General features: G+C 38.3%; 1 protein-coding gene across 2 annotated transcripts in view; it reads right to left on the reverse strand.

Moving 5' to 3' along the window:
• Positions 1 to 19,431, reverse strand: part of STARD9 (StAR related lipid transfer domain containing 9) — a 108,735-nt gene that overhangs the window by 80,185 nt on the left and 9,119 nt on the right. For both annotated transcript variants that reach the window (XM_050710853.1, XM_050710851.1), the window contains exons 2-3: positions 13,126 to 13,195; positions 10,376 to 10,492 (exon numbers count right to left, since the gene is read on the reverse strand). In XM_050710853.1, coding sequence (XP_050566810.1) covers positions 10,376 to 10,492; positions 13,126 to 13,195 — 187 coding nt within the window. The remainder of the gene's footprint in view (positions 1 to 10,375; positions 10,493 to 13,125; positions 13,196 to 19,431) is intronic.

A 19,431-nucleotide genomic window follows, 5' to 3' on the forward strand; every position in this document is an offset into this window, starting at 1 on the left:
TTTTTAGAGACGGACTCTTCTCTCCATAAGAAAATCCACCAACAGCATTGGAAGGCACACAGTATTGATGATGCAACCCAGGAATATACTCTCAAAAACATATGTGTAAATCAGTAGAGTTATGTCTGAAAATCCAAGATGGAAGACACTCAGAATAACATCAAAGCAGAAGCTGAGCCATATATTAAACTTACTAGCTGTAATTTCAAATCAAGACAATCCTCACAGGCGCAAAAAAGAAATCCAGGAAAACTTTCATTGCCATTCAGCACTTTGGAAATATGACTTATCAAGTACGTATTGATTCAGATATTCCATTCTGCAACTACTTCCCTTGACAGTGATATAGTCTGGTAAGACATACTTCAAAATATATTTGCCAGCCCAAGATACAGAACGTTATGATCTGTGCTTCGGCTGAGAACGTCCTGACTTTAAAACACTGAAGTTGTGATGTTAGATAGTGAGAACATATCCATAATAGCATGTAAATCTAGGGAGAAGGGAACCTAAACTAACATTCAGAATTCAGATTTTACTGTTCTAAGGCTACAGTAAATGTTTCTACACTGAATTCATTTTATTCATCTTCACTCTTTCTTATGCAATTTAGGAGTGCTGCCAACAGAATCTTACTTCGCAGAAAAAGCACAAGTGAACAGAAATGTTAATTTTGCTTTTCACAACTGAGCTCTCAAGGGCAGACTTTCTGTTGTTTAAAACCAAAACATATTTGAGAGTCAACATGCAGGTGCTCAGATCCAGCCAAAAGGATGATTCATTCAGTTTGTCTTCAAGGCCACACACACTTCTCTCTGAGGATTATCTCAATTAACAGGAAAGTATAAAAGTTCGCTACTAGCATAGATAAATAAAGAAAGCACAAATAAAAAGTCTTGTTTTTTTAATAATGGAACAGTTGATATTCATACCCAACATTTAATAAACAGTCACACAGGGCACACACACATCATTTAGGTATTTCAGTCTTTAGCTATTTATTTATGCAAGTCCTATCTCATTGCTGCAACATGTCAGAAACATGGCACGTTTTCAGAAATAAACAAAATGGCTGTGTTGATCTTGATCACAGCTGCTGCAATAAATGCATCTCACTATTCAATGCTAGCTTAATCCTACCCAATAAAATCTTTCATAAGCCAGCCGCCTGCTAAAGAAAAAAAAAAAAACATGAAAAAACCCCACCAAACCTGTCTCAGTCTCCTACTATAAGTCTATCAGTAGCATATCCTTCAGTCCAGTGCTTACAGAACTTGCAGACCAACGAGATCTCGGATACTTTGTTGAAGCTCAGGCTAATTTTTCAGTAATTTCAGTTCCCAAAATACCAAACTACTTGTGAAGTTATTCATACAACATTATTAAAAGATTGGAAAAAAACATTGTACATTGAAAGCTAGTCTTGGATCAATCTTTGTAAGTGTCACAGTTGTGACCTCCAATTGTGTGTGCAATTGTGCTATGGAAACACTTGCAGATGAACAAGAGATTTTGTTCACAGAGAGATGAGAATACCGAATGGTATTCATTTTAGATTAAGAGAGGCAAAGATCCTGTTCTCTCGTAAACAAGGAAGAAGAAATGTAGTGTACTTAGGGGAATTTAAATTGTGAATGTTCCTCTCCAAGTAAGAAAGAACAATCAGCAGCTGCATATAGCTTATCTATATAACAAATTTAAAATATATTTATAAATATAAAAAAATCCATCAGTAGAATTTTTTTTTTTTTTTTTTTTTTAAAAGATATCATTCTAAATAGCTACATGCTGGCAAGTGAATTGAGGAAGCCTGAAGGTCACCAGTGCCAAGTTCTTGCTTTCACTTGCAAGACATACACGGTTACAGAAGAATCATAGGTGAAGAACATGCGGGCTCACTGTAAGATGCATGGCAACTGGAAATCCAAAGCATTTGCTATTCTCTTTATCTTCTAAGTTGCTGAATGCAGTTAGAGATCCTTTTAATGTTATCTAGTGAATTATGCTGCCTGCCTATTGTAAAGAAAGTGCTCTGTGTATGTAGGTAGCAACATTTGGTGCCTAACAGGGAAACTAAGCGAGTGCACAAGTACCAGCAGATACAAAAAACGGCTAAATTCAGAAAATGTCTTATTTCGCTCTTTGAAGCAGGCTTTTTTTTTTCCTCAACTTTTTACCGATACACTGCTTAATCCTTCTTTATGTATTTTGGCTTCATATTTGAATTGGACCTGCATTAGAGTTGTATATGAATACATATAACTACATAATTATTTCTTTCAAATAATTCAGTGCCTTATTTATTTACAACCAAATGGGTTATATATTTGGGAGGCAAAAAATTAATATTACTCGTGGCAAATTGAAAATATAATTGATTTTTTATGTCCTCCAATAAAGCCTGCTTTGACATTTAGAGTTATTCACTATAATTCCCATACAAGTTTTCTGCAGAGCAAAGTAATCTTGGTATAGCCAGAAAGAACGACTTTATCTGGTTGTGAACTGAACACAGCAGCTGTGTTGCTAGCAAAAGACACATAATATGCGCCCATGGTGGTTTCCCTTCGTTCCTCACAATCCTTTATATACTGATGCAATTATTACACAAAAAGCCTTTTTCTTATAGTATGATCTCCTTTTCTCTTCTGTCTCACTCTGGGTTGGAGAAAAAAAATGTTGTGATGGAATGCTGCCTTTGAAATATTTCATGAGAAAATGCCACTTACACCCACAGCCTCTGCTGCCACCTCCTCTCCGCCTTCCTTCTATTACAAGGAAGAACAGTATTTGAGGGGAGGACGAAGAGAAAGAAAGAACTGAGGATTTTAAGAAATTTAAGTTAGCACTTAATCCTAAAAAATATAATAAAGCGCATAAGCCAAGTAAAGGATTTTCAATTTGTCTTGACTTGACAAGACAATTAACAACTTGAATCTCACAGGGAACTCGTGGAGGCATAAAAGTGTCACAAACTTCCATGAAAGAAAGGAAAGGCTCCTCAATTAAAGTTCTTCAGAAGTGCGCTTTGATTGTATTAAAACAAAAAAAAACAAAAAACAAAAAAACAACCACACACACCAAAAAACAAGAAGTAAATACAGTGACTTTGTCTCATGAATGGTTGTAAATTATGTTGCAATGTTTCAGTTCCAAACAGTACTGTTGTACAACCTCCTATACTCTTTCAACTAACAGGCAAAATCCTAACATTAAATTTAATATCACACTGAAGATCTCACGTATTAAAACAAGCATATCAGTTTCACATTTTGTTTGCTTTTCAGTTACACTCTGACAGGGGAATAAGAAAATCATCTGCCCCTCTGCTCCTTTCCCCAACTATTTTTCTTAGCTAGAGCTAGTATTAAAAAAAACAAACAAAAAAAAAACAGCACCAAACCAAATACAATAGGAAGTCAAATGTGATGAAAAGCAATTATGATACTTTAAAAACAAATTAGAAATGGAAAAAGCTGTTTTCACAGGTCATCTGTGTTCAGTCATGGGAGCCTCCTTCAGCAACCGCCATTTTTGGGCTCAAAGCACAGAAAAAAATTGTTCCTAATGAAAAATTATAAACAATGACAGAAGTAATTATACAATCAAGCCAAATGGTGTGTTTGAAAGGAAGGGAGTTCTCCCTAGCATAATATACATTTGCACTGGACATACAGAGAGATTATATATGACTTGTTACATAGAGTTTAGAAATAAAACAGTCTTCAATTTAACACGTTATTTCGCTTTTAAACAATCTGGTAAAACCCTCAGTGGTTCAACTGCACAGTGTACACACACAAAAAAAGAATCAGTCTTTCTTTCAGTTCACAATTACATTAGTAATTCAGTTATATTAGTAAGCCAGTGCTAATAAGGAGCAGTTTCTGATATTTGTAGTAGGACCTGTTTGTATACCCCTACTGCTTTCTCACTGTAAACTCTGTAAGATCACACTTTTCTACATGCAACATATCACAGTGCAACCTCCATACATAGGGAAATCAATATTAAATAATGAAAACAAGATTTGGTTGTGTAGATAGGCAGACATCTCTCATCAATATAATCTTTCAGGGAAAAATATCTAAGACTGTATCAGCACTCAGTTGTTTACAACAACCTCTGAGCTCTCGCATTGCTTTCCATCTTCTTGTTTGGCCATGAAATTTTTGGTTGAGTGTTTTTATGATTCCAGCATGAGTCACAGAATTACTGAAAATGATAATACTCAGAAAGACACTGAAGGAGTATTCATACCTGCATAATCCTACTATGCTACGTCAAATCAAAACAAAATCCTCACCTGTTCAGGCCCAGAAGCGTGAAATACCCTGACTGATGTGAGTATCATGTGTTTCTTCCTTCAGGAAGCCTGAGGTAAAGAGTCTAAGGTCTAAATTATGATCTCCCTCATAAACAATCTTCATTTAACCGGTGCACTAAGGCACAAAACCTAAGCTTAATATCTTCAAAAGTTGTTTCGGAGACCTGGATGCTAGTGAAATCGGTGTTTAAACCTTTCTGGGTTTCACCATCACTACCATTCATAGCCCATTAGTCATGGGATGTATTCCTCTTATCAAAAGGAACAGATTACTACACACCAGTTATCTATGGCAACTGCTGTGTGTAAATACCTGCTCTTACATCCTGTGGGTCAGTCTGCCCACCACAGTTACTGCGGATACACAATAACCGGATGGGTAGGATGGCTGGAGGGAAGCTGAGGACTAAAGTTTTAATAAGCAGCTAGAAGAATACTTAATACTTGCATGAGCTTCTATAGTTATGCAGAACATGGTCAAGATTCTGTTTCACTTTTTTGTCCATGGGGTTTAAATGAGCATTTATTTAAGTTTTGCAGAGGTTTTAAACAAGTTCCTTTGCTTGGTAGAGCTAAACCAGACTTGAGGAAAGGTTTATTAAGAGCTATTTTAGGTATTACAAAGGAAATTCAAGAGATTGAAACAGCCTGTTCTATGCCAGATAAGAGCACTGCTACAATTTAAATAAATTTACATTTAGATGTTTGTTTGTGGGACAACCGTAAAAGTTTCAAAGCACCTACAAATTAATTATGATACTCATCTATCAGAATGAATCAGCATCTTTGAATCTGCTTATTAGGCTAGAAACTATAACCCTAAGCAAATACCATTACAATATCATTATCAAACAACATTACTGCCTTACAAGTTTGCAGCCATTTTTATTGCAAAATGGAAGCATGTCATGAATCTCTACTGAGGGTAATCCCCTAATTACACAATTGCCAGAGTAATGGATTTCCAACATTGTCTTTGAAAAACAATCATAAGCTACACACAGCTTCCTGAAGACATTTGTGGAGGAAGTAGGAGGGAGGACAAAGCAGGAGTTACTCTTACTTAAGTGTCCCCCTTTACTCAGGCGGGTTTTGTACAGTATCAAGTTCACCTTCCAAAAAACGGTTAGTACAAGAAAGCAGGGAGACATGGTGAAACTATACTTCACTGGATACAAATGGTAAAGTTTAGGTGCAGGCATTCAGCATTCTCCCATTGTGAAACCAAACTAGTTCTGCAGCGTTAGGGCAAAGAGAGAAAGGAACAGAAAAGTAACAGGAAAAGGAACATGGACAGAAATATTGCAGTTGCTTGAGCCTCTTTTACTCCCCTCCTCAAAAAAAAAAATCTTCACAGTGATTTGTATTTGACAGTGACTGACAGGTTTGGAATAACCATTCCACTGTTTATAACCATGGAAAACGTAAGTAACAGAAGTTGCAGAGGTAAGATCAGAAAAACCACGCATAAGCTTTTGCTCTTAGATGCTTATGGTCTTTCAGAGTTATCTTTTGTTTCTTATTAGCCCATCAGATGTTCCATTCCTGTCCTCTATTCACGCTTATTTGTTACCTGTACTTTCTCTGCTCACACACAATCTTTTGACACGCAGTTTCTCACTGCCATGTAGCCCTAGTGCCTTACTCACCCCTATGTACGTTGAAGGATTTAGCATATCCGCTTCCTTTCCTTCTTACTTTAGTGACTGGTTGATTTAGCCAGCGACTCTTTCCTGAGGATATTTTTGTTCCTCTATTTTGTTTATGTACCAACAGACCCACTTAGAATAAACTTGTCTTTAAAAAGAGAAGGTAGACTCCCCTTTGTAAAGAATTGCACTGTGAAAGGAGATGAAACTGGTTGATACTAGTTGATAGTCGGCTGAATATGAGCCAGCAGTGTGCTCAGGTGGCCAAGAAGGCCAACAGCATCCTGGCTTGCATAAGAAGCAGTGTGGCCAGCAGGTCTAAGGAGGTGATTGTCCCCCTGTACTCAGCTCTGGTGAGGCCGCACCTTGAGTACTGTGTTCAGTTTTGGGCCCCTCGCTACAAGAAGGACATGGACGTGCTCGAGCGAGTCCAGAGAAGGGCAATGAGGCTGGTGAGGGGTCTGGAGAACAAGTCTTATGAGGAGTGGCTGAGGGAGCTGGGCTTGTTTAGCCTGGAGAAGAGGAGGCTCAGGGGAGACCTCATCGCTCTCTATAGGTACCTTAAAGGAGGCTGTAGAGAGGTGGGGGTTGGTCTATTCTCCCACATGCCTGGTGACAGGACGAGGGGGAATGGGCTAAAGTTGCACCAGGGGAGGTTTAGGTTGGATATTAGGAAGAACTTCTTTACCGAAAGGGTTGTTAGGCATTGGAATGGGCTGCCCAGGGAGGTGGTTGAGTCGCCATCCCTGGAGGTCTTTAAAAGACGTTTAGATGTAGCCCTTAGCGATATGGCTTAGTGGAGGACTTGTTAGTGTTAGGGCAGAGGTTGGACTAGATGATCTTGGAGGTCTCTTCCAACCTAGACGATTCTGTGATTCTGTGAAAACCTCAGCTCTACATCAATGGGGAAGTATTCACCTGCCCACTGAGAAAGCAAGCAACAGGCCCAAGGACCTCCAGCTGGCCATATGAAAAGCAGAGGGCCCTTTGCAAACTGTAGCATTCAGTTAACTTGTAAAGTGAACATACTGCTTGCACAGCTCAACTATTTCACAAATCTTAACTTTTATAATGAATTCATGTATCTTCTAAAGGAAGACTAAGAATGCAGACCACTGCTATTATCCGTTTAAATTAAGCTTATAAATTACTGAGTCATCATTAGAAACACTATAGATTCATATTTCACCATAGTTAGGAGAGAAATTGGGATAACAAAACTGACATATCTAGTTCCTCACAAACATTTTGAATGAGAGAATAACTGATTTGCAAAGACTATCCTGAAGTCATCTTCTGAAACCAACCACTATCCAATAGATTATTTCTGCTAAGAAGCCTACTTCCCAGACATCAGCAGTGATAGGCTTTTCTTTCACTAGTCAAAAATCAGTTTTGTTTTTAAATTAGCCAACTGTCCTCTTTTCAGAGATATGAAAAGGTTTATGATCTTTATGTAATGCCAACCAGGAAAACTTGTGTCTCCCTGAAGTGAGAATTAGTTTTTCAATTCAGCCCAAAAGAAACGCATAGGCAGTAACACTTAAAAATAACTTCTACTGTTTGAGATGGCTCCAGCTTGTTGAAGAGAAAAGGACTTCCCATTATACTGCTACTAAAAAAAAAAAAAAAAAGAAAGACGCATATAGTCTGTTACATAGACATTAATAATTTGGTTCAGTTCCTCTTCATCTTACTATATTACAAGGTGTGTTCTCCCCAGTCTAAAGTGAAAAATATCTCTTCCCCTCCCCCCTTTTGAAGTAAAAATAGGGCTAGAAGAAATATTAATATGAACATATTAGGAGAAACAAACAAGGCGTGCAACATGTATTCACATTTTGGCAAATAGAAGTGGAATACAGGTAGGTGGCAGAAAAAGCACTTGGTAAAAAAACAAACTGAACAATAAAATTGAACTTTACATCTAAACTTTTGAAAGTACTTACACGTCTACTTAAGTACTTAACAGAGTACTTAACTCTGTCACAAGTGCCTGCGAAGTACACAATCAAAATATATAGGGAATAAAATGCAGTGTGTGTAGTCATCTCTAGAATTCAAGGGACCAGAACCTAAACAATGTTAACATCCACATTAAACTCTAAGACATATTCAGAGAAACAGATCTGTATCTTTAAAATCTTATTTTCACCTAAGCACTACAATTTGCAGCCCTCCCGCTACAGTTGTTATGGATTGTGACAATAAAACAAAAAGAGCTGCCAAGACTTCATTTTTATACGTCAGTCCAGAGGACAAAGAAAAAGGGCAGTTTACTGAAAGACAGCATTCCACAAAAGCGAACCTGAAGGCAGATACTTCAATCTGCCTTGCCTCCTCAAACAATACACCTACCATGTATGATAACAGTTGGCATGACATCTTCAAGGAAAAAGTAATCCAAGGTCAGCTCATGAAAGAAAGCTTTTACTGGAGGAAAAACGTTACTGAGCCTCCCATGGCTGCCAATAGCATCATTGCTGTAAGGAGGCTTAGAAACTTTCATCAGTACTTCAGTGTTGAGTTCAAAATGTGGAATTAGTACAATAAACTTCATTCATACAGTGTACGGGGCAGATAAAAGCAGACAAGCACAGTAAAATTGCAGTATGCCAGCAGCCCTCTTCTAAATGAGATTATAGTAATGCTTTACTGGTTTTACAATCACCAAGACAGGTAAAAAGCCCAAAGAATTCACTCATGACTCCAGGTCTCACTCAAAGCACCAGTCCCTCTTAAAGCATTTCTTAACCCATGAAACAGGTCTATCTGAGGCTCAGCACCTCGATTACATGCAGCAGAACAGATGTCCTTTTGCCAGAAGGCACATTCAGCAGCTATGCTATGAGTAAGGAAACTATGGCCTATTTACTTAATTTTCTATGGCCAGTGAATTCACATTTCCCTTTTAGCATTTTTATTGGATAAAACTATATTTTATGTTAATGCAAGACTCCCAAAGTATTTGAAATACCTACTCAGATCCAGCAAGGAAGTTGTGCTGTTTATATTGTATTTGACATACTTTTTCAGTTGCACATATATTTTACAACAACTATTACACTTTCTAGCCAATATTTATATTTTCCATTTGGCAGCTCCAATTGCTTTTCATACTGAGTAGAGACAAAGCTGACTTGGCAGACTGCATTTATCAAAATTTCATTTGCTAAACCTTGTCAGCTATAAAGCCGACTGTATTCTCAACAGTTCTAAAAAAACATACTTCTAGTTGTATGAAAGAAGCTTATGAAGACCACAACACCCAAATAAGCAAGTCAGAAAACAAAGCGGTTGGGGAGAAAAATCAACCAACATCAAGAAAAAAAACAAACAACAAAAAACACACACAAAAAAAACAGTTGACCACAAAGATGTTATTTGCAATCCCTACAGTGGAAGTTTATCTAGTGCTCTGTACTTCTTTAGAGAGAAGAGTTCTTTTTTTTTTTTTTTAAAACACTTCCTGAATTCCCAAAATCTCTTCCATGTTGCTGTGCCAAGCAGGAAGTCTCGCACAATCAAGAATCTGACGCATCATTATGATAATTGCCAAATTTGATAGTTATTCAAAGATGGACTCCTAGAAGTAAAACCATCCTGTGCTCAACGCCACCAAAAAAAAGAATTTCACAGGACTAGTTCAGTCTTAAGTGATACTTTCTGTGAAAAGCTTGTTTTTCTAAGAAAAACAACACAGTTAGACATGTTTGAATGTTGGGAACAACTGCCCTGACAATAAAGTGAAATAAGATATGATTCTGAAGACAAAAAAAGTGCAGTAAAAGCCTATTTTAATACTGACATACATAATTATATGCACTCATAGAGATATCTTCGGATAGCTTTGCAATGCTTGTTATTTAAAGTAGATTTAATAATTATTTTTAAATAAAAAACAAAATCTTATCATATTTTAATACTGAGTTCTTCAAACTTCTTCTTAATCAAAGATTGGAACTTGAAACTACAAGGAGTCCTAATTAGTTAAGAGATTTCTGGTAATTTAGCAAGAAAAAATGCTCAAAATAAACCGTAAATAAAATTTAGTACTGTTTTTTAAAGATGTGATTACTTCACTGTAGAATCAACTTTGAAACTTTTGGTTTAATTTTAGTACTTTCTTCTTTAAGAAGATTCCTTTCAGGCCCCCTGCAAAATTCTCCTTCCTAAGCTTCAGTCCTCAGATCTTCGCAACTAATGAACACTACCAAAGCTGACAGACCTAATGAAAACTTACATTAGTTGACAAACAAGGGTATTGTAACCAATATAAGAAAAAGACACGGGCAGATAAGAAAATGAAGTTTCATCTAACCTCTCAATCACTTACTTTAAATGTGAAAATAAAGGACAGAACAGGGTGGGAAGACACATGAAGAACAGCATCACTTACCATTTCCTGAGATGCATATTTTGGGTCTTCAGGATCAACTGACCAATAGCAGTAATCAAAACTGAAGGCCACAGTCTTTTCTCTTGAGTCCCAAGTGCCATCAAGCCTACTGTCAGCCTGGCAACAGAAGGAAAAAAGACAGACTTCACTTTGAAGTTGACCAAAAAGTAGCATTTTAAAAAGTAATAGGAAATTTATCTAGGATCTGTGTTGCGGAAAAGGAACAGAAAAACAGTTAATCCTCTTCATTTTCGTTTGATTCACTGACTGAGGCAGGGATGCCCATGGAAGACCTGCTGAAGGGTTCATTTACTACAGATAAGGTTCTTCAGCCTATATTAGTAGGAAGGCTCCACAACTCTTTCCATAATTCTCAGTGAAACTGAACAATGACAAGAGAACTGCATCGCAGAAGTAAGGCACAAAGTGAAAAGAAAAAAAACTTTTTCACTCTGTATTTAAAAACACAGGCCTATTCCTATTTCCCCTTTGCTTTGTTGTGTCGGAAAGCTAATACATCTTTTGGTGTAACTGCACACTGCAGTGGCTAACCTCTGCAGGTTAACAGTAATGAGAGTGAAGCCTTTCTAAGCAGAGCAGTCAGAAATAGTGACTGAAATATTGAAAATTAATCTACAGGCCCCTCTGACAGTTTTGCATGTGTTTTTTTTTTTTTAAACCAAGAAAAAGCAAAATAAAAGAGAAGTAATTTAAAGTTATCTTCGAATTAAAGGAATTTCATCAAGTGGCATTTTATTTCAAACACCACTTGATTCTGAAGTTGTTACATTGATACAAGTACACCCAAAATTTCCTTTACCCAGACCTAACAAGTTTATTAACCTATTATCATCTACAGCAACAATGTTTCCACCATATTGTAATTCAGATTCTTTTTATGCAGTTACCTTTTATTTCCTTAGATTTTCTGTAGAAATATACAAAGATAGCTTGCAGCACTGCCTTCATATGGCAGCATGTAAAAAAAAGGCAAACAAAACCAAAACAGCCCAAGACAAAAAAAAAAACACCCCTTCACCTCAGGAGAATACCCTCCTGCCTGACAGAAGCAGACCTGCCTGTACCTTGTGAACCCTGGGATCTTCACCGACTTGCAGGGTTTTCTTTCGTTTTGAACTAAAACCACCATGTACCCCAAATACAACATCAATATTAGTATATAAATATTAGTTTATGCACTAGGGTAAACTAACTTGGCTTCATTAAGAGCTGTCTAAATTTAGTTTACACAGAAAACAAACTCACTCCCTTTATGAAACATCACAAGAGAAATGTTCACAATCTGGCTCTTGCATCTCCAAGCAACCCTATCTGGCCTGTGGAGCCTGCTTTATCTTCCTAGCACCCCAAGGCAGCCCACAGCTCCTCTTTAAAAAATAAAATTATAACCCACTAGGTCTCACAGGGCCCAGCTGGGCCCAATTACCCAGCTGCAGGACTGAGGCCTCCACCTGCCTGCAGAGGCCCTCCCAGCTGAGGCCTGCAGCGTTGCCATGGCAACCTAGGCCTTCCCAAAGAAAATAAGGGACAGCTTACAGCTGGAGAGCAAGTGTCTCTTGGAGAGCCTTATTGCACGTACAAGGAATTAGGGAAAGGTATTTCATGAAGTAGTGTATCTCAGACTCCGCAAATACAGACTTGCAAAAAGCAATCTTTCACACCTGACCAGTAGGGAGGAAATGATTACTTTTAGCTCTGTTTTCAGAGAAAGTGTTGTCCTACCAACAGCAATTCAGTCAGCCCAAGTGCCATAATTCTGACAGTGAAGTAGCAAACTCTCAAAGCACCAGTACCTCAACACCAGTCCCAATAAACAAATGAAGTATATAGATCAGCAACACTTCACATCCATAAGACCTTCTATACCACTAATGCTTTTCCTTCTTCCGTCTTTAAAAAACACGAACACCCACTGTGAATACCACAAAATCCCCATGGAAAAAAAGTAGAGTCCAAAACCATTTGTTCTATTTTTGCCCAAGTTTCTATCAAAACCTTACGTATTTCTCAAGTCAGCCATCTAGAATAACTGGGTTGCTTGCAGATATAAAGAAATGCAAAATGCATCCATCTTTTAGAATTCCTACTATCACCTCAGTAATTTCATCTATTCGCCTTTCAAGCAGACAGAAGTTTGACAACACAAAATTGCTTGGTTCCCATTCCCATTAATTCAGTGAAGGAGCATGGCAGCTTTAAGTATAAGTAATAGTATCTTTAAGTACAGGAGTCTAAAACATAGGGTTGATTCCCATGCATGTAAACTCCAATGCTCTCAGTGGAGGACAGCTACATTAAATTTATTCTTATAGCTCTTGGTCTTTTACCAAGCCATGAAGCATAGCAGAACATTTTGCTCTATTTCATGCAAGTCAGTTACACTCTGAGTGTAAATATGAGAGGAGGAGAGAAACATGGAAAGAAGTCACCCAGATGTTAGTTACAGTAAGATAACTGCAAAATCCTAAACAATTTACTAACAGCTTTGAATAATGGCATGCAGCCAGAGCACAAAAGCTTTAATAAAAACAAAATACAAATAACAGTTAGATGCTACATTCCCTGTCTACAAACAAAAAAAAGTAAAAACAACTTTCGATGCAAATTTAAACTGTGCCAGTTTAAATGTCTCCCTTAGTATTTCTTTTAAAGTGATCCAACAGTCAAACACAGAAAAGCATCACATCAGAATCATTACATTGAGAAACAGAAGAAAACAGAAAGCATACCTTTATATTTCTTACTGTTGCTACTTTGTCATCAACTTCTACAATCACTCTTCCTCCTTCTGCACTCTCTCTGGAAACAAAACACATTCAAAAATTCATTTAAAATATGAAGACACAGAAAGATGCATTTCAAATTCATAAACCCCAGATACGTGCATTTACTTGAAAGAACCTCAAACCAGATATAAAACAAACAGTGCATAAGACAGTATAACAGGAAGTAGCATTCGTGGATTTGTAGACAGGTATCACAACAGCAAGAGGGGAAAAAACACAGCACTGTGGTCAAACAGTTTCAAAGTGCTTGTCCTCAAAAATAGAATAAAACAGAATTGTATTTCAAATTAAGAGTTGTTATTCTAAATTATATTTATAAGGAAAAACAATGTATATTTAAAGGAAATGTAATTTCACTTTTTAAAAACTGCACTGGCATTGTTACTATGAAGTAGAGCACAGCCCTTGTAGACTGGCAACGTTTTGTAGAGTATGGATCCACATCACAGACCCACAAGCCAGAAGTTTTCATCAAGCAACACTAATTTTTACCACATAATCCAAATTGTTTGCTGTAGTCCTCAAACAAGTTATCTTTAGCAAAACAGAACTGTCCTGAAACGTAAACACACAGGATTGTTCCGCAAGTGCAAAGGACTGTGTACTCATGTATATATACTTGCATAAAATTCCCACTGAACACAGCTATGAGTAGAACCTACCACATACAACTTCTGCTTCCAAAGATGAGTTGTACTAATAAGAAAAAAAAGAAAAAGGATGTGAAAAGAATGAAAAAATAGCATGCGTACAAATCAAAAAACTTTATCAGCCAACACCATGATAGATACTTCAAGTTAAGTGTCCTCCTATTTACAGGAGCATTGAGTCTTGTCCCCCTCAACAATTAGCATGGATTGTTTTTATACATATTAAGAGAGAAATGAGAAAGAAGAGGTCATCAGTCTGCTTATCTGACAGCAGAAAATAAATACACACTTCGATGCTAAGAACAGGGGAAAGATGTTTTACCTGTTGTATCCCTTCTATAGTGCAATTCCTTTGCACTCTGATATTGAAACAGCTCTGACAAACCTTGTAAGCTGCAACTTTATCAGAACGTGTTTTGATGAAGCCTAATGCCCTGGCAGAGCTGGAATAAAACTCAATTAGAAATAAAATCAATTTCACCCCCAGTGCAGTTTTATCATGCTTTGTTTAAAATTAAGCTGAAGGGACAGACAGCGTCAGTGGTGATAAGCTGTATCACTTGGTAAACAGCTGGTTTGGTATCATCTGGTCAGTTAGAAGCCAAATAAATTGAGAGTTACAAAATTCAAACCTGATTGACCACCATTCATTTGTGGCCCCAAATCTCTCTTTTAACAGATTTTCTTATATTTGTATGAATAGTACATACTGTCTGACCAACTGCAAGCTCCTTTCATTGACAGCTAACTTTCAGACAGTACATAGCACACTACAGCCTGCCTTTGGAGTCTCAGTGTTTAACCCCATTCAAAACAACATTCAAAATGAACCCTTAGGACACTGCTTTTACTTTTTCTATCAACTCTTCCACAGAGATGATCGCTGTAGAATTTGAGAGCTTTATAAGCATGAAGAAGATTTATATACATTTCTGAGCATACACTGTACCCATTTTACAGCTAGAAAATTGTTTTACCTTAGTGTCTCTGTGCCTCGCTTTACTAATTTTGAGTGTTGAGACACACAAAACTTTGTAGCTTTTGTAATATGAACTTTTGCAAGGCACTTGACACAGAAAATACACACACGGTTCAAGCACAGCTCCCTTAGGTTTCAGTCAAGCTGCAAGCATTGAGTACTTCAACAACCACCAGAACCCCTTTTTAGATCTCAGGAGAAAGAGAAATGCTCCTGGGATTTGCCTTGCATACAGCTGGGTACCCAGCAGCAGCACTAGATGGTTCCCTAAAGAACAAATGAAGAATAACAAGTGCTTAAGGATGGAGGTTTGGGTTTCTAAGGTAGAAATCTGCAGATGCATTTAATCTGTATGCATGCAATTTCCTAGGTATTTTGAAAAGCAAGTGTTTTCCAGAACAAGTAAGTTTGGGGATTTCCATACCCATATATAAACCTCTGCCAGCTGAGCCAATGGACAAAACTTACTGTTATCCTCTACAGCAGAGCAGATCTAAGAGGAAATGGGACATTCTGGCTGAGAATTCCACCACAATTTAAGAACAACACACAAAAGACAGAACTGGAGGGATCCTATAGGAGGGAGCTTCTTTCAGTTACATATACCTCCTTCTCCACTGCCCCAGCATAATCTTGGCTTTATCCTGCTTCCTAATCCCATGTCCACTCTATTTTTCAGTCCTACTGTTACTCCTCCAGCCTTACCACCTCAGTTAAAGTTCAGGAAGTTCCTATGATCCTTCTCCTGCTATCTACACACATAATCTCTTCCATGTTATCTGCTCTCTCTTCTCTCTGGCCTAGTTCACGCATCCACATTCAATTTTAATATCCTCACCTGCTCTGCAGGTCTCAGTTCCCTTCTCTACTGCATTGTAGCTGCTTTGGGGCTATTTCTCTGCTCCAAAGTCACATTGTCCTGTTCTCCTTGTCAGTTTCTTCCCGTCTCTGCCACAAATTTACTCCTATGCTCCACAAATGAAGCAGTTTCTTCCTGAACACCATCTGGGGTCAGAAAACATTGATGAGAAATAAATGGGACAGAAGATCTTGCTATCAGTTCCCATACATGGGCTTCAATTGTGAGTTGGACAACACCAAGCTCCATTTATTAAGGCAGTGGTCAATGGTTGAGTTTTACAGCGACCATGCAAGCACTGTTAAGCAAAAACAGATCCCTTCAAAGTTTTATCCACTGTGTTCTTGCAAGTCTTCACCAAGCTTGTTAAGAGTTTTAGTTATTTAGAAATATGGACAGAAATGGGGGGATTCAGATGGAGAACTCAGAAAATACACACCTGAGTCCCAGTTTTAAATAATTATAAAATTCAAATAAAAGGTCACCCTAAAGTGCTTTTAAATATTTTAAAACCTAGTTTTCCCTCATCTTCTGTAGCAGCGGAACTGCCCTGAATGAAATTTAAGAATATGTAGCCTGAAGCAGGTGTTCGTGCAGAAATAATTTCAGTACCTTCCAATAGCTTTAAATGCCAGGGTATTCTCATTATATATATAAGGCAACCTCAACAACAAGCAGTGCTCCCAGCCCCACCAACAGCAATTACACAAAACTCACTGCCTGCAGCCCACATCTGCTATACAAACCCTATGAACAAGTGACTTTACACAACAGGTTCTAATGACTAATGTAGTCCCAAACCAAAGTAATTACTGAAGACTCAAGCTAAAGAAGAAATTCCAAATGCAAGACTTTCAAGGTATGAAAATTATTCACATATAAATTAATACGCTCACATTTATAAGCTTACAAAAACAATACAATACAAACAACAGAAAATAAAATTACCACATCACCTTACACTTCAGGGTTATGACAATATCTCTTTACAGACAAAAAAAACTTTATGTAGCAATAAAGTAGCTTCGTTGAAGTTTCACATGACAAGAAAGCCTTCAGCAAACATAAACAGAATAATGTCTCCCCTTGCTCTGGGCACAGGTTCACAGCCTACTTTATCTGTCTCAGCTGCAGGCTGTTGTTGCAAAGGGCAATTTGTCTTCTCTCCAAAGCTCCACATGTGTTCTCACTTCATTTCTTGTGTCTGATCTATGAATCACACCCCTATGCAATGACTCAAATCAGCTGTGATCAGAAAACAAACACAGCAAAATAAATAAACAGTGTGCCCCAGGCCAGCAAGCTATTTCAGAAGACTGGACACAGTGGTAACACATTTGGTAAAGACAAAGCAAGAGAAAGGGCATGACCATGCAGTGGTGGAAGTGGAGACTCCCTTCTGCAGCAATTTACAGCTTGAGAGCACTGAGCATACAACAAACCTGGACCTGTAGCTGTCCCCAGTTCTACAAGCTTTTCGTTCAACCTCTGTGTAAAGATATGTTTATTCATACCTCATTTAGGTACAAACCTGGGCTTCCCTTCCCAAACTTCTTTGGTTAATATGTGAAGTCCAACAGGTAAAGCACACTTTCAGCTGTTGTAGGTGTTCTGACCTTAACTCCAGATACTACAAAAAACGTATTTGTCCATACAACCTTACATATGTGTACCACAGTGTGCATTTGACCAATAAAACAATCTTTCATCCTTAAGAATGGATGCTCTGCTCCACAGGTATGAAAGATGTATTACTTGTACCGATAAAATCAACCCCAAAGTACACTTCTCTTGTAATATGTTTGACTCCCACTGCTCAGAAGTCACAGCAATCTTAACATTCAGCTTCCCTATCCTCCCTTCTCTCTCTTTTTGAAAAATTGATGCCATGTGTGGGAAATGCTTCTCCTTCTAGATTACTTTACTTAGTACAGACAACTTGTTATCACGCAGCGTGGCAGAAAGACCATTTCAAGGTATGTGAGCCCAGTCAAGTCCTGGATCTTTCCAGAAACTAAGTTTTAGCAAAACGCAAATCCAATGATAGAACAGTGACAGAACTACAAAATGCAGCAGCAGGGCTGTAACAGGGAGCTACAACAGAGACCCAATGGAAGCAAATTACTGTGGCAATCCAGCCAAAAAACACGGGAAGCTCAATGGAAAATCTCCTCTAACAGTTGCTGGTCCAATGACAAATCATTGTTGCAGCCCACATGTAAAGCTAATGCAATCCCAGAGGGACAGCAGACACTCTGCAAGACCTGGAAGAACGAGCCAGCAGAAAAGAATCAAGGATCAAGACGCCTGAGAGGAACGTTGCCACATCTTGCTGGATCTCACTGAAACTAGGTCAGATGCAGTGTGCAAGTAGGTATACAGAGCTGGAGGAAGCAGTGGGTGGGAAGAAGGGCAGTTGCTCAGGCTTTATAAAATTTGCCTCCATCCTCGCACATAACAGTCCTTAAACAAACGATTAACATCTAAGGAATAACAGCTCCTTAAAGAACAAAGGAACTGACTTTTGAAAAGTTGCCTGTTTAAAAACATGTTCATACAGTAAACCAAAAATATTGGAATCATTCGCAGTAATCATGCCATACAACAAAACAGCTTCTACAAATACTGACCACCTACTACTCAACGTAATTAAAAATACTCAAGCCAAAATATACCACTCAAATACGAGAAACCCTTGATAATTCGAGAAAGAATAGAGTATGTGTTTACTCATAAAAATTTTGAAAATAATCATGCAAAGTAATTGCTGCATGCATTTTATGCCTTTCCTGCCAATTCCCATCACCCAAGTTAACTCGAAAACCAATCTCAGCCTATACTGAGACAGAGGTGGTAGTGCCAGCTGGAAAGCAGTACAGCAGTACAGCAACCATCAGTCCGCCCCCTCTGGCAGAGATTATTGCTGGCATGGGCAATCCCATTGGCTCTGTTTTTTTGGAACAATTCACTTAAATACTGTTTTCTAGACTTTTATTGAAATAGCAGCCTTGCACAGCCCTCTGTGACAGAGAGCGTTTTCACACACTGCTTACAAACACAACCAAAAGCACTCCCCTAGCGTGCTTGGCACGATGCAGGCCAGCAGTCACCGCTGCTATCTCTGGGACTGTCGCTTCTCAGTGCGTGATCCATTGCCCCGGAAGTCTCTAAGTATGGTACAGCATTTACCAAACTACCTCCACCTCTACCTGGGACATTTTGTGTTGTCCAGTGCCACCCCCTGCAATCACCACACCAGGAGCTGCAGTATAATCCCGTGGCAAATCTAACCCAAGCTTTTTCTTGGTTATAAAGTCTGAAGGTCTGTATGGAAAGACTTCAGGGGGTTTTCAGGTTTATCCTTCCATTACTAGTATATTGTACAGTGCCTCTGCCTCCTCTTTATTGGTGGCCTTGGCAAAGGTATTGTTGAGAAACTGCTGACTTTGCACCTCCTGAGTGACTGACCTTTGCCATGGAAACTAAGAAACAAACAATAGGACATATTTTCTAAATTATGCTAGTCTTCAGAGAGAAAAGACACCTTCGACAAAACAGATTGAGGACATGCCTGCTTGGAGGATGCAATGAGAAGAGTACTAAGAGTCTCTGCTGCTCCATCAGAAGTTGTAGAGAAGAATGTCAAAGCCTTCAGCCATTGGAGCTTCTGCACTCTCCTGACAAGCTGAGGTACCTGCAACCACAACTTTCCCAAACACAGCATCCCTCCACGACACCAACATAACCTGTATCCTTAGCCC

The sequence above is a fragment of the Cygnus atratus genome, chromosome 5 (genome assembly GCF_013377495.2).
Source record: "Cygnus atratus isolate AKBS03 ecotype Queensland, Australia chromosome 5, CAtr_DNAZoo_HiC_assembly, whole genome shotgun sequence".
Taxonomy (NCBI): domain Eukaryota; kingdom Metazoa; phylum Chordata; class Aves; order Anseriformes; family Anatidae; genus Cygnus; species Cygnus atratus.